The sequence below is a fragment of the Convolutriloba macropyga genome, chromosome 2 (genome assembly GCF_964194025.1).
Source record: "Convolutriloba macropyga chromosome 2, txConMacr16.3, whole genome shotgun sequence".
NCBI classification, from domain to species: domain Eukaryota; kingdom Metazoa; phylum Xenacoelomorpha; order Acoela; family Convolutidae; genus Convolutriloba; species Convolutriloba macropyga.
Window position 1 is genome coordinate 47,735,896 of NC_134469.1, and position 16,010 is coordinate 47,751,905.

A 16,010-nucleotide genomic window follows, 5' to 3' on the forward strand; every position below is an offset into this window, starting at 1 on the left:
GGAAGTTACCTTAGCCTAAAACAACCTATTCAATCTTTTCAGGTAATGGCTTATGGTTTTTATGACTCTGACGCTGTGTATTCAAAGTTCTTTGCTATGGCTGAACCTGGTGTTCCCATTGTACTCTTATTTTGTAGACATATTGCCAATAGGTCTATCTGGTTTTCTGCACATGCATGCGTTAACTCTTAAAATAAATTCACTTGATAGTCGAAGGCCGGCAAGACTATTTATGTTTTTGACAAATTCTAATGACAAAAACTAACGAACTTTTGAGCTTCGCTCCTTTAGTTTTTTTTCTGTCGACAAGTCGAAACCTATCTGAATCCAATAAAAGGCTGTAAATTTCGTGTGCTTTATGATTTTGAATGTCGTTATTAAAAGAAATTTCTAGTTTTTTTGGTTGATAAAATGAATCGTCTTGATTTCCTTCTTTAAACTAATTATTTGTCCATTTCACTTTTATTCAATGCTAAGGAAATAAAAATAACCTGAATGTCATAAGCTCTCTGTCCATACTTGAGAATACATCAAGTATCCTTGAGAATTCACCACTGTATTATATTAAAAGTTTCTTATCTCTACTTCACTTTTCGAAGAATGTGGATAAGGGGCATCAGAACATTATATGCATCGCACAATACAGAAGCTTATTGTTGTTCCGACCCCTCTTGAGGAACTATATACTCAAATGGGTTTTTTTTGTTCAGTCAATTTTGGCCGATTGATATATTCATCGTAGAGAGTTGAGACTGGTATCATTAGAAAGCTTGTCCAGCGTAAAATATGAATTAAAAATATTTTTTTGATTTTCGTTTTTGACAGGGAGATATTGAGGTATAAACTTTCGAGAAAATAGAGTCAATTCCGTTGATTTCATTCACCTTTTTTTCGGAATTTTTGACTAAAATTTCGCCAATTTTGATAAAAAATTTTTAAGAAGATGTTTATGATTTTACGTTTAAAGACAAAATATATTGTCGGCTATTTTCATTGAACATTTTTGACTTTTTTGTCACAAATTCCAGCTAAATATTTCACAAAATTCAGACTTTTTCATCAAAAACAGCACGAAATAAGTTTCTTCAGTCCATTTTGATTACATTTGCAGGACGTGCACACCCAAACACCACTAACACATTCTTTGTAGACTGAACAGGGGGCTAATTCCACTTCAAGTTCCGCTGAGAGTGCTCTGTAAATAAAACTTTGCCGTTTTTTGCTAACTTTCTTCGTTGATTTTAAAAAACGCAGCATTTATTTTTGATTTTTTAACTAACGAAATATCTATATCAATGACATTCCAAAAACTGAATACTCCTATTGGACAAACAGCTTTAGCAGGACTAGTTCTGTACCAATCTTGGACCGTTACAATAGAAAAATAGTTCGGATTGTCAGTCGGTATTTTATTCGATGTTTTTTATATTAATTAAATAACAGAACATTTTAAATCAAAGCTCACTAGTGATAGGTCCTATTGGCCTCCTAATTAGCTCGAAAATAATTTATCTAGTTGATTGCTTGAAAGCTTATGGTCGTTTTGACTTTTAAAATATTTGATTTTTAAAATGGCTTATTGAACTTTGCCTCCATTTTTCTCTTAATTTGGTCAACTTGTAGCTTAGTTTCATCAATCAAAGAGTGCTCCTTCTTTCTGCCGAATTCAAATTTAGTCTTTATTGCGGTTTTACGCCTTAAGTTATGGTGTTCTGGCTTTGATACTACCAGATTTAACAATTTTTTTTTAATTTTTAGGTATTTGCCCATTTTTCATGTTTTCTAGTTTTGTCAAATTATCACGTTATTGTCAGTTCGTATATCACATTTTTCGCGTTCAAAATAACGCACAATTGATAATATTTAAATCCTTAAAGATATAGATTGTGGTTCTTTACCGCTTCGACAGTACTTTCTCGAAGAATTTAAATGAATTTTTTAATTGTCTTTAACTGTCGTTTTTACTTTGTCTTTTTAGTCGTATTTAATTTCCTGTACAATGACCCAGTTTGATTGGCTTTTCTTGGAAGAGTAGATGAGCCGATGTTCTGATATTAGAAGATAGATAATGGCTTTCATGACTTTGAAAACAATTGTTTTCCAAAATGAAAAAAATATATTTCAACTTCGCAAATTTGTTCTTTTTATTGTCTGTTTGTTACCTGGTCTCGTTAATTAAAGGTTAAAGTTGACATTATTTTTTGTCAAGGGAAGTCGTCAAAAAAGGGATTGGTGTCACAAAATCTAATGTTTTTAAAGAATTCGTTATGAATTTACTGGCTTCGACACGGGATTTTCAGAAAGTAAATTAATTTTTGAGTTTTGTCATATTTGGCGTTCTTTTTGTAGACGTAAGACTTGTTCTGGATAGTTGCAGGTCTTGAGGGCTTCCTAAGGAAGAATAAACGAACCTATTCAAGTTTTTCATTATGTAATTAATGGCTTTCATGTCTTTGGAAATAATTTTTTTTCGATAAAAACAAGTATTACATAATCTTGCTCTTTCGTTTTGGTCCAATTTTTACCTAGTTTCATTAATGAGAGGTCACATAATACATTTCAAGGGAAGGTGTCGAAGGGGATTGGTGTCACAAAATCTAATGTTTTGAGAGAATTCGTTATGACTTTACCGGCCTCCAGACGGGTTTTTCATAAAAAATGTAAATGAATTTTTGATTCTTGTCATATTTGACGTTCTTTTTGTAGACGTAAGACATATTCTGGATAATTGCAGGTCTCAAGGGCTTTTTTGGAAGAATGGACGAACCTATTCAAACTTTTCGTTTTGTAATTAATGGCTTTTATGTCTTTGGAAATAAATTTTTTTCAAAAAAAAAACAACTATTACATAATTTTGCATTTTTTTTCTTTTTATCTAATTGTTGCTTATTTTCATTAATGAGCAGCCACATAATACGTTATTGGTGTTCGACAAAAGTGCAATCAAACATTATAGGGGGCCAAAGTATGGCTTTACGGCTTCCAAAGCATTTTCTGGCAAGTTTTAATTGATTTTTAGTTAGTTGTCTATTTGTTGTTCTTATTGTAAATGCATAAAAAATTGAATACCAAGAGATCTTAATTCCCTTCCATAGAAGCATTGATAATTGTAAACCTATGGGATATTTTTGTTGATTCCTAATGGTTTTCATTACTTTGAAATTAATTGTTTTCTTTAAAAAAAATTCAGCGAATTTTCTAACTTTAAAGTTTCGGTTCTTTTTTGTCTAATTGTTATCAAGCTTTATTATGAAAGGGTGAATAACCATTTTTTGTGGTGAATTACAAGTTATTTTGTTTATTTTTAGTTTTATCTGACGCTATTTTGACTTTGTTATTTAGTTTTGTTTTTTAAAACGGACAATTTTTTTTGATGTAATTAATGTTTGTTGTTGTTGTTGTTTGATTTTGCCGTTCGTCTTCGCTCGCTTTCTTAATATCGGCATATCTCATCAATCTAATGCATCATTTTTTACTCCACTGAGTTATTTGATTTGGAGGCTATCTTTTCGTTCATACACCAGTTTTTTTTTTGAAAAATACTTGAATTTTTTTAGTTTTTCCATCTGTTCCTCATTTGATAGACAATTATGCCAAAATTGTGGATGAGCGGGGTCGGAACCTTATGTGCAATCGCACATTACCGAGCCACCTTGTTTCTTTTATAGTAAATATATCAATTAAAACTATCAGGCCAAAACTAGACATCTTGAATAAGTTTCCGAAATCACCGCTTCTAGACAGGTTTTCCCGACCAAATAAATTATTTCCAACCGAAAGAATGTCTAAAATTTTGATTCCGATCTTTGACCCCCATTCCTATCTTTGACCCCCATGTAACAAACTCGGCGAGCCACAGCAATACAATGCACGTTCCGTATAATATAACATATAATTTAAAAGATATATACTTACTTGGATTGGGCTGAATCATCTCAATTGTCTTTCCTTGTACTTCGTGTACAAAACCGGCAATTGAATGAGTGAGCTGAAAATGTTCTCATTATTAACAGAACGGGTGAAAGTCAATAACATATGTTGAAAAGAACGACAGCCAACCTTCTCATTCTCGTTGAACTCGTCTTCGTGCTTAGTGCCTTCGACATTCCATATTTTCTCGCTCATGTACTGAAAAAAACATTTAACTCGTCAGCATCTCAATGATTAAAGGACAGTTGTGGGCCAGACACAATGGAAAAACGCTGTTAGGTATAAGCTTACCTGATTAACTTTGTTATACTGCTTTGCTAATCCTGTGAACGACATATTGGAAAATGATCTCCCAGAAGCTTGTTTTGGTTGCTTTCCTACGTTGAAAACATTGTCTAAAAGTACTCAATTGACATCGCGTTTCCTATATTCAATAGAAAAAATTAATTTAGATGTGACATGCTCTTCACAAAAACTGCAGGAACAAATCAACTATCATTGGATGAGTGGTGCTGACACTACCGCGTCAGGGGACGGTGAGGCATAAATTCAAATTTAGTTATTAGATTTAACGCAACCCGATTGAGGTAGTAAAATGTAGTAAAACTCGAGAGGGATCAATTGACTTAGGCTGCCTATATTCTAAATGAGAGCGACATACATCGGCAAATGATGCGTTAATTAAGATCAAATCAAATCAAAGAAAAAGACCGACAACTTGGGTTCAGTTGTGGGTGTGGGGAGGGATCCAAACTCACCTCCCCGCGGCGCCCCTGGGGAGGCCGTTCATTGAGCTGCGAGCTAACGAGGTCCTGGTCGGGTTCACGGCTCAAGAAACAACGATGAATAGTCAAAGCCAACGAAAAACGGCATCAAGCAAACTCAACATGCTAATGTTCACGCTGCCAAAAAGAAACTGCGAATGAGAAATGGACGCGGAAAAACAATCAACATGGAATGTTTAACCAATGCTTCAAACATAACCAAAAAAAGTCGGCCGAATGTCTCTCAAACGACGATGGACACTTCAATAAATTAAACCAGTAGCTATTTTTAGGAGGGTGGACGGGGGTTGACAGAGGGGGAACATTTAGAACCACCTTTCACACCATGAATTGATGTCCCCTTAAAACAATTTTGGTGAATCGCATAATTATAGATTATTAAGATGTAAGGCTCTAAGAGGGCTGCTCAATCACTTCATGAACTCTGTCATTTACCTGTTTATCCCGTTTTTAGGACAAAAAGCCAAAGGATTCAAACGAAAAATCGGTGACGCGAAATAGCGCACTAAGAAATCGAAAGACTAATGGAATTGCTAAAAACTTCGCTTGACAGCAATTGAAAAGGCAGGATCAACGAAGCTGTCAAGAAAATGAACTTCTTATTTCAGGAATTTGCGAAATTCGGTAGAATAAGACTGGAATGTGCAATCGGCAAAAATAAAAAATCCTCTGGTCTGGTAATGAAGAACACCAGACGAATTGCTAATCATTTCGATAGAACGTCAGAAGCATGCACAAGACGATAACTATCATAAAATGCTACGTCCCTACCAATGTAGATGACGAGACAGTAACTCAATTTAAAGAACGGGTCAAAAAGCAGTTGTCAGTCCCGGGCATGGAAAACTCCTCGTTGTAAAAGGAGACAAACGCAAACATAAGAGATAAATTTTTGATCAAGCACGCCCAACTGCTGCGCTCATGTGGAAGAAGACAGAGATAACGAAAATTCACCTGTTATCACAAAAGTAGGAGTTGACCTGCAGAAAAGTAATTGTAATAAACGACTGATTCCAATTTGTGGAAGGACATACATTAAAAAGAATGACGAAACAAGGAAACGAATACTTATGATTAAAAAGCTATTTTGCTGTAAAAATTAAAGTATTTATTAAATCAAAACGGAACTTTCTGTAAAAGATCATTGTTAATAGGATCTTTGAAATTGTTAAAAGGCATTTTGAGAACAAGTATGTTTATACAAATGATTTCCAACCATTTGTTCTCTAAAAAGAATTCATCGGCTGATTGTTTTCTTGCTTCCCTTAATCACAAATAGTTCTAAATCAATTGCACGCGTCGTTTTGAAGCTAAACACTATCCTGAAAACTTCATCCACCATTTTCTTTGCTTTTTCCCAAAAAAAACAACGGACTATTTTTTGTCTCTGGAGTTATGTCAAGGAAGTCATCTGCAAGACTTGAAAAGCTTCGTTGGCCAGTAATGACCGTAAACTCAGAAAAGGACAAAAATATTCAAAAATTTTGAAAACAGTAGCAAATTTTAACCAAATCTTGCTAAAATTCAAGATATTAAAAACTTCAAAAACATTTCATTACCTCAAGAGACTATCCAGTATCCCAATTTCAAGTTTTAAAATAGTTTTTAGGATCTTTTCCGTTTGTGCCCCCCCCCCCCCCAGTACGTTATGCGCCCCCCAGTTATAGAGCACGTGCCATTAGATAGTAAATCATTATGTAAAAATATGGCACGTGAGTCTGGGGGTGCAAAAAATATGCGCCCACTAAGCTGGGGGGGGGGGGGGGGGCTTAAACGGAAAAGATCCAGTTTTTAAAGGCTCATAGAGATCCATAAATTTCGAACATAATAATTTTCCGAAAATTTGATTAAAATTGCATTAGCTCTAGAAACTATGAGACAGCTTATAATCAAACCTTGGAGGTGGTCCCTAGGACCCTGTTGCCGGGAAAAATATTCAAAGAACTTGAAAATTGCAAATTTTTTAAAAAAAATTGCAGATATAAAAACTCGAAAAACATACCATTACATCTAGAAGCTATGAATTAACCTATAATAAAAAACCCAAAGGAGGCTATGTAGCTCTTGAAACTGGAAAAGCTCTTGGAAAGCCAGAATATAGAAAATAAATGTTATAAAGTAGAAAAAAAATTGCAAGATTTGTGGGAAAAAAAGCTAAAATTCGTGGTGTTGAAATCTCGAAAAACATTCATTTACATTTATAAACTATAGAAACCTATCGTCAAATTCTGGAAGAGGTTCCCCGACTCTTGAGGCTGAAGAAAACAAAAACGGACAAAAATGTTCAAAAAACTCGAAAAAAATGCAAGTATAATAAAAAATCGTAAAAGTTTGTTGTATCAAAATAATGAAAGGTATTCAATGGCATAAAAAATTTATTAACTATTATTATACACTAGTAACTTATTATCAAACACTTAGGGACGTCTTCTGGTCCCTGCGTCTGTAAAGACGTGAATAATTCAAAATAAATGTCAAAATAATTGTAAAACTTTGCAAAATATTGCAAAATTTAACACAGAAGCTTCCGGATTTGGCAATGAAGGTGTTAGGAAAAAATTTTTTGTCTCTTGAGTTTTTTCATGGAAGTCCTCTGCACGACTTGAAAAGCTTCGTCGGCCAGTAATGGTTTTTGAACTCAGAAAAGAAGAAAAATTTTCAAAAAATTTGAAATTAAAATCAAATTTTAACAAAATCTTGTAAAAATTCAAGATATTAAAAATTTCAAAATCACTTCATTGTCTCAGGAGACCATCCAGTATCCCTATTTGAAGCTTCGAATGCCTTTATTGGCTCATAAAGAACCATAAACTTGGAACATGATAATAATTTACCGAAAATTTGAAAGAAAAATTTAATTTTTTCATAAAATTGCTAAACTAGGGGGAGGCCCTAGGCCCCTGGTGCTATAAAATAAGATAAAAAATATTCAAAAAAGATTCAAAAAACATTAAATTGCAAATGTTTTTAAAAATTGCTGTTATGAAAAAATTGAAAAACATTCCATTATTTTTAAATGCCATGCATTAAACTATAATCAAAACTTAGAGGAGGCTATGTAGCACTTGAGACTGGAAAAGTTCTTGAAAAGCCAGAATAAAGAATAAAAATGCCAAAAAAATTGAAAAAAAATAGCAAATTTTGGAAAAAAATGCAAAAGTTTGTGATGTTAAAATCTTGAAAAACATTCCATTAAATTTAGAAACTATAGAAACCTATTGTCAGACACTAGAGGAGGTTCCCCGACTCTTGAGGCTGATAAAACCAAAAAAACACGCCAAAAATTTTCAAAAAATTGAAAAAAATGCAAGGTTTACCAAAAAAATGTGGACAAAATTTGCCATATCAAAACATTGAACGCTATTCCATGGCATATGAAATTTTTTCAGTAAATTTTTATCAAGCCCTTAAGGACGGGTTCTGGCCCCTAGGTCTGTAAAGATGTGAATATTGCAAAATAGGTGTCAAAATACTAGAAAAAATTTGCCAAATTTTGCGAAAATTAACAGAGAAGCTTCCAGATTTCGCATTGAAAACGTTAAAACCTATTTATTGCTCTGGAGTTATTTCTTGGAAGTTAATTGCAAGACTTGAAAAGCTTCATTGGCCAGTAATGGTCGTTAAACTCAGAAAAGGACAAAATTTTCAAAAATTTTGAAAACTTAAAAATTTTTAAAAAAAATCTTTTTAAAATTCAAGATATTAAAGATTCAAAAATCACTTCATTGTTTCAAGAGACTATCAAGTATCCCTATGTCAAGCTTTAAATGTTTTCACTGGCTCTTAAAGATCTATAAAATTGGAGCATGATAATAATTTGCCAAAAAGTTGAAAGAAAAATTAAATTTTGTCATAAAATTGCTAAAGCTGGAGACATTAAAAAATTGATAACCATTCCATAAACTCTAGAAACTATGTGACAGCTTATAATCAAACCTAGGGGGAGGTCTTAGGCCCCTGGTGCTATAAAAAAGACAAAAAAATTCAAAAGGATTCAAAGAACATTAAATTGCAAATGTTTTTAAAGATTGCTGATATGAAAAAAATGAAAAACATTCCATTATTTCTAGAACCAATGCAATAAACCAAAATTAAAATCTAGAGGAGGCTACATAGCACTCGAGACAGGAAAAACTCTTGAAAAGCCAAAATAATGAAAATAAATGTCAAAAAAAATTTATGAAAAAAAATATAGCAAATTTTTAAAAAAAAATGCAAAAATTTGTGATGTTGAGATCTTGAAAAACAATCTATAAAATTTAGAACTTATAAAAACCTATTGTAAGACCTTAGAGGAGGTTCCCCGACTCTTGAGGCTGATAAAACCAAAAAACACGCAAAAAAATTTCGAAAAAATTGAAAAAATGCAAATTTCACCAAAAAAAATCCGACAAAATTTGCCATATCAAACTATTGAACGCTATTCCATGGCATATGAAATTTTTTCAGTAAATTTTTATCAAGTCCATAAGGACAGGTTCTGGCCCCTGCTTCTGTAAAGATGTGAAAAATGCAAAATAAATGTCAAACTAGTTGAAAAAATTTGCCAAATATTGCGAAATTTAACAGAGAAGCTTCCAGATTTCGCAGTGAAAACGGAAAAAACTATTTATTATCTCCGGAGTTATTTCATGGAAGTCACCTGCAAGACTTGGAAAACTTCGTTGGCCAGTAATGGTCGTTAAAATCAGTAAAGGACACAATTTTCAAAAATTTTAAAAACAAAAGCAAATTTTTGCAAAATCTTGTTAAAATTCAAGATATTAAAAATTACAAAATCACTTCATTCTCTCAAGAGACTATCCAGTATCCCTATTTCAAGCTTTAAAGGGTTCCACTTGCTCATAAAGATCCATAAACTTGGAACATGATAATAATTTACCGAAATTTGAAAGAACAATTAAATTTTATCAAAAAATTGCTAAACTGGAGTCATTGAAATATTGATAACAATTCCATAAACTCTAGAAACTATGTGACAGCTTATAATCAAACCATGGAGGAGGCCCTAGGCCCCTGGTGCTATAAAAAAGATAAAAAATTCAAAAAAATTCAAAAAACTTTTAATTGAAATGTTTTTAAAAATTGCTGATACTTGAAAAACTTGAAAAACATTTCATTACATCTAGAAGCTATGCATTAAACTACAATCAAAAACTGCAGGAGGCTATGTAACCCTTGAGAGCTGATGAAATCTTGAAAAAATTTCCATTATCTCAAGAAACTATAAAACCCTATTGTCAAACCCTAGAGAAGGTTTCCCAATTTTTGAGGCTGAAGAAACAAAAAATCGACAAAAATTTTCAAAAAACTCGAAAAAATGCAAGTATAACAAAAAAAATTGTAAAAGTTTATTGTATCAAAATAATGAAAGCTATTTAATGGCATATACATTTTTTTTAGTAACTTATTATCAAACACTTAGGGACGTCTTCTGCTCCCTGCGTCTGTAAAGACGTGAATAATGCAAAATAAATGTCAAAATAATTGTAAAACTTTGCAAAATATTGCAAAATTTAACACAGAAGCTTCCGGATTTGGCAATGAAGGTGTTAGGAAAAAATTCTTTGTCTCTTGAGTTATTTCATGGAAGTCATCAGCACCACTTGAAAAGCTTCGTGGGCCAGTAATGGTCGTTAAACTCAGAAAAGGACAAAAATTTTCAAAAAGTTTGAAAACAAAAGCAAATTTTAGCAAAATCTTGTTAAAAATCAGGATAATAAAAATTTCAAAATCTCTTCATTCTCTCAAGAGACTATCCAGAATCCCTATTTCAAGCTTTGAATGGTTTTTAGGATCTTTTCCGTTTGTGCCCCCCAGTACGTTATGCGCCCCCCAGTTACAGAGCACGTGCCATTACATAGTAAATCATTATGTAGAAATATGGCACGTGCGTCTGGGGGTGCAAATAATATGCGCCCACTAAGCTGGGGGCACAAACGGAAAAGATCCAGTTTTTAAAGGCTCATAGAGATCCATAAATTTCGAACATAATAATTTTCCGAATATTTGGAAAAAGATTAAATTTTATCCAAAAATTGCTAAAGCTGGAGTCATTAAAATATTGATGACAATTGCATTAGCTCTAGAAACTATTCGACAGCTTATATTCAAACCTTGGAGGTGGTCCCTAGGACCCTGTTGCGGAAAAAACATTCAAAGAACATGAAATTGCAAATTTTTTAAAAAAATTGCAGATATAAAAAATCGAAAAACATACCATTACATCTAGAAGATCCGTAAACTTGGAACATGATAAAAATTTACCGAAAATTTGAAAGCAGAATTAAATTTTGTCATAAAATTGCTAAAGCTGGAGTCAATAAAATATTGACAACCATTCCATAAACTCTAGAACCTACGTGATAGCTTATAATCTAACCTCGGTGGAAGCCCTAGGCCCCCGGTGCTATAAAATAAGATTAAAAAGTTCAAAAAAGATTTAAAATTGCTAAAGCTTGTCATATCGAAATATTGAAAGCTCTTCCATTGCATATAAACATTTTTTCAGTAATTTATCATCAAAACCCTAAGGTCGTCTTCTGACCCGTGCGTCTGTAAAAACTTGAATATTTCTAAATAAATGTCAAAAAATGGAAAATATTGAAAAATTCGTCAAAAAAATGCAAACATTCGTGATGCTAAAATTGAAACCATTCCACAACCACTAGGAACTATGCAGTAACCTATTATTGCACCCTAGAGGAAGTTTCTTGACACATAGGGCACGAAAAACAAAAAAAATGACTCAAATATTCAAGGAAATTGAAAAAACTTGTAAAAATTAGTGAAAAATTTTTCCAGTATCCCCATTTCCAGCTTTAAATTGTTTCACTGGCTCATAAAGATCCATAAACTTGAAACATGATAATAGTTTTCCAAAAATTTGATACAAAAATTAAATTTTATCCAAAAAAATTTAAAACTGGAGTCGTTAAAAATTTGATGACCACTCCATTAATTCTAGAAACTATGCGAAAGCTTCTAATCAAAACCTAGAGGTGGCTATGTAGCTCTTAAGACTGAAAAAGCTCTTTAAAAGCCAGAATAATCAAAATAAATGTCAAAAAGTTTGAAAAATATTGCAATTTTTGTGAAAAAATGCTACAATTCGTGGTGTTGAAATCGTGAAAAAAAGTTCCATTACCTTTAGAAACTATAAAAAACCCATTGTCAAAAACCAGGAGAGGTTCTCTGACTCCTGACTCTGAAGAAACCAAAAAAACCGACAAAAAATTTTCAAAGGAATTGCAAAAAAGGCAACTTTTATCAAAAAAATTGCAAAAATTTGTCAATTGAAAATACTGAAAGCTCTTTCATGGCACATAAATATTTTTCAGTAACTTATTATCAAACCCCTAAGGTCATCTTCTGACCCGTGCCTCTGTAAAAACCTGAATAATTCAAAATAAATGTCAAACAATTGAAGAATTTGAACGTTTCCTCAAAGAAAAATTGCAAATATTCGTGATGCTAAAAAGTTGAAACCATTCCACAATCACTAGGAACTATGCAGTAACCTATTATTACACCCTAGAGAAGATTTCTTGACACATAGGGCACGAAAAATAAAAAAAATGACTCAAATTTTCAAGGAGCTTGAAAAAACTTGTAAAAATTAGTACAAAAATTATTCCAGTATCCCCATCTCCAGCTTTAAATTGTTTCACTGGCTCATAAAGATCCATAAACTTGAAGCATGATAATAATTTTCCAAAAACTCGACACAAAAATTAAATTTCATCCAAAAAATGTTAAAACTGGAGTCGTTAAAAATTTGATGACCATTCCATTAACTCCAGAAATTATGCGAAAGCTTATAATCACACCTTGGAGGCGGTCCGTAGGACCCTCGTCCGGAAAAAAAAATAAAAAAATTCAAAAAGATTCGAAGAATTTTAAAAACATTCCGTTGCGTCAAGAAGCTATGCTTTAACCCATAATCAAAACCTAGAGGTGGCTATGTAGCTCCTAAGACTGAAAAAGCTCTTTAAAAGCCAGAATAATCAAAATAAATGTCAAAAAGTTTGAAAAATATTGCAATTTTTGTGAAAAATGCTACAATTCGTGGTGTTGAAATCGTGAAAAAAGTTCCATTACCTTTAGAAACTATAAAAAACCCATTGTCAAAAACCAGGAGAGGTTCTCTGACTCCTGGGGCTGAAGAAACCAAAAAAACCGACAAAAAATTTTCAAAGGAATTGCAAAAAATGCAACTTTTATCAAAAAAATTGCAAAAATTTGTCATTTGAAAATATTGAAAGCTCTTTCATGGCATATAAATATTTTTCAGTAACTTATTATCATACCCCTAAGGTCATCTTCTGACCCGTGCCTCTGTAAAAACTGAATATTTCAAAATAAATGTCAAAAAATTGAAGAATTTGAACGTTTCGTCAAAGAAAAAATGCAAATATTCGTGATGCTAAAATGTTGAAACCATTCCACTACCACTAGGAACTATGCAGTAACCTATTATTAAACCCTAGAGGATGTTTTTCATAGGGCACAAAAACTCGAGAAATGGCAAAAAATTTCAAAGAGTTTGAAAAAAATTGTAAAAATTAGTGTAAAATTGTTTGTTTTTTGATCGGTTATTCGAACGTAACAATGCAAATTCAAAGTCAAAGAAAAAATGCAAATATTCGTGATGCTAAAATGTTGAAACCATTCCACTACCACTAGGAACTATTCAGTAACCTATTATTAAACCCTAGAGGATGTTTTTCATAGGGCACAAAAACTCGAGAAATGGCAAAAAATTTCAAAGAGTTTGAAAAAAATTGTAAAAATTAGTGTAAAATTGTTTGTTTTTTGATCGGTTATTCGAACGTAACAACGGAGGTGGCAAAATTGGGGGGTCAACAGATGGGGTGTCTCCAACCTCTGGGGGCCGCCCTTCACACCATAAGTATAAGTCTCAAAAACAGTAGAGCCGAAACGGAGCTGAAAAGCTCTAAGAGCACTTAATGCCCGCTGGGCTCTACCTGTTTATTCCGTTTTTGAAGACGAAACGTCAAAAGCGTCAGACCAAAAATCGGTCAAGCAAAAAAAATGCATAAAAAACTGAAAGCACAAATTTAATGGCCACAAAAATTGTTTGAGAGCAATTAATCAGTGAAAGATTGTTTCTAATTTTCTGATAAGCTATTGGCAACATAGCAAGAAAGTGTAGAGCTACATATGATTTGGTCGTTGCATTGGAAAACAAACAAACAGCGGGTAATGATACCGTTCTAGTTTTCGAATAACCGTAGTTGGAGGGTGCCAAACAGAACAGACATATCTGAGCACAAAAACACCTTCGGAACGTACCCATGCTTTTTTGGTTCGAACGAAACCCCAACTGATACAGTTTTCCCGAGATTACAACAATTGTAAATGTAGACAGAAAATGACTCTATGTGACGTTCCCACGAAGGATTGAATGAAACCCTTAAGCCTGATTTTTGAATATGGGTTGATTTCTCTGACAGTCTTGTCGAAATAAGGCCGTGAAGTTTTTGGGAAAAGATACTTTATTTTTGCTGTGCTGGATTATAAGATTTAATTGCGGCCCACGTGGACGAAATATCAATAACTGATACTAATTTTGGATGCTTGTAAATATTTCAATTGTTAACTTGCACGTGTCCGAAAAAAACAGACGTTTTGCGTATCAAATATAGGCTATTTGCCTTTCCAAAAATAGATGCAAAAACCTTTCAAAAAATTGGTTCTCTCAATTCGTATATGCTTGCTATACAAGAACCTAATTTCAAGTCTTGCAGAAACAAATGAAAACTGTCTGAAATGTCTCATAATAGTGTTCAAAATAAAAAGCTTTTTTCCTAGTCAAATTTGTCCGCCAAAAAGAATTTATTCAGTTTGAGAGAATATAAATTTTCTTTCGTATCAACTGCTGGAATGAAGCAACATTTTGGTAGAAAAACTTACCTTAATAACACCAGAGGATGCATTTCTCTACGTTTGATTAGTTGGGTTTTAAAGTTTTACCAGTGCTGGGTGTAGGAAGAGTTTTTTTAAAAAAAATGGTTTTAAACGTATTCGCTGATAAAATCAATTAAAACCCTTGTCCAATGCTTGAGAGGATGAAAACTTACCCTAGTCAAAGCAGGCTTTTTTGGAGACCTCAACGTGACATTGTAAAAGGAAAGGTTTCGATACATTCAATTTCTATCAAATATTAGCGTTGAAAACGATTCAATGAACAAAACAAAATGATATGAAGGTGGAACCAACGGTTTGAGAGAAAAAAATTGTAAAATTGGTTAAAATGCCGATTAAATGAAACCGCACATGCAGCAAAAAATGGAATTATTGGGGCATTTTTGGAGAAAATTGGCATTAGCTCTAATAAAGCATCTAAAAGCGCACCATACGATAAATCACAGCGCGAAATTTTCTAGGTAAGAATCTTCAAAAGATTCTTGATGCTAAAATTTTGAAAACATTCCACTACCACTAGAAACTTTGCAGTAACCTATTTTGAAACACTAGGTGAGATTCCTTGACACTTAGGGCAGAAAAAACTCAAAAAATGACAAACACTTTCAAGGAGCTGGAATTTTTCTTTGAAAATTAGTGTAAAAATTTTTGGTTTAGCGATCAGTTGTTCTAACGTAGCCAAGAGGGGGGGGGGAAGTTCAGCGGGTGCTGATGGGGATGGGGGGTTGAGCAATAGTTGGAGATCAACTGTGTGGATGTCTTCAACCCTTAAGGACCGCCCTTCACACCTAAGTATAAGTCTCCAAAACAGTAGAGCCGAAACAGAGCTGAAAGGCTCTAGGAGAACCTAACGCCCGCTGGGTGCTACCTTTTTATCCCGTATTTGAGGACGAAAAGTCAAAAGCCTCAGACGAAAAATTGGTAAAGCGAGAAATCGCCTTAAAAAACCGACAGGACTAATATAATTGCTACAAACTTCGTTTGAGAGCAATTAATCAGTGAAAGATTGTTTCCAATTCTCTGATAAGCTATTGTCACATAGCAAAAATCTTTAGAGGTACATGTGATTTGGTGGTTGTATTGGAAATCAAACGAACAGCGGGGTAACGATACCTATCTAGTTTTCGAATAACCGTAGCCGCAGGTTGCCAAACAGAAGAGACATATCTAAGTGGAAAAACACCAGCGAAACATACCCATACTTTTTCGGTCCAAACGAAACCCCATCAGATACAGTTTTCCCGATAAGGATTACTACAATTATAAATTTAGACAGAAATTGCCTCTATGTGACGTTCTCACGAAAGATTGGATGAAACCCTAAAGCCTGATTTTCGAATATGAATT

General features: G+C 33.2%; 1 protein-coding gene across 2 annotated transcripts in view; it reads right to left on the reverse strand.

Annotated features, from left to right (window-relative positions):
• The window catches only part of LOC142358712 (endophilin-A2-like), a 54,238-nt gene extending 48,957 nt beyond the window's left edge, over window positions 1-5,281 (reverse strand). The window contains exons 1-3 of one of the 2 annotated variants that reach the window (XM_075410244.1): window positions 4,222-5,281; window positions 4,060-4,128; window positions 3,916-3,988 (exon numbers count right to left, since the gene is read on the reverse strand). In XM_075410244.1, the coding sequence (XP_075266359.1) occupies window positions 3,916-3,988; window positions 4,060-4,128; window positions 4,222-4,266 (187 nt within the window). In that variant the 5' untranslated portion in view covers window positions 4,267-5,281. The remainder of the gene's footprint in view (window positions 1-3,915; window positions 3,989-4,059; window positions 4,129-4,221) is intronic. The other variant, XM_075410245.1, reaches the window with a different exon arrangement.
• Between the last annotated feature and the right edge of the window lie 10,729 nt (window positions 5,282-16,010).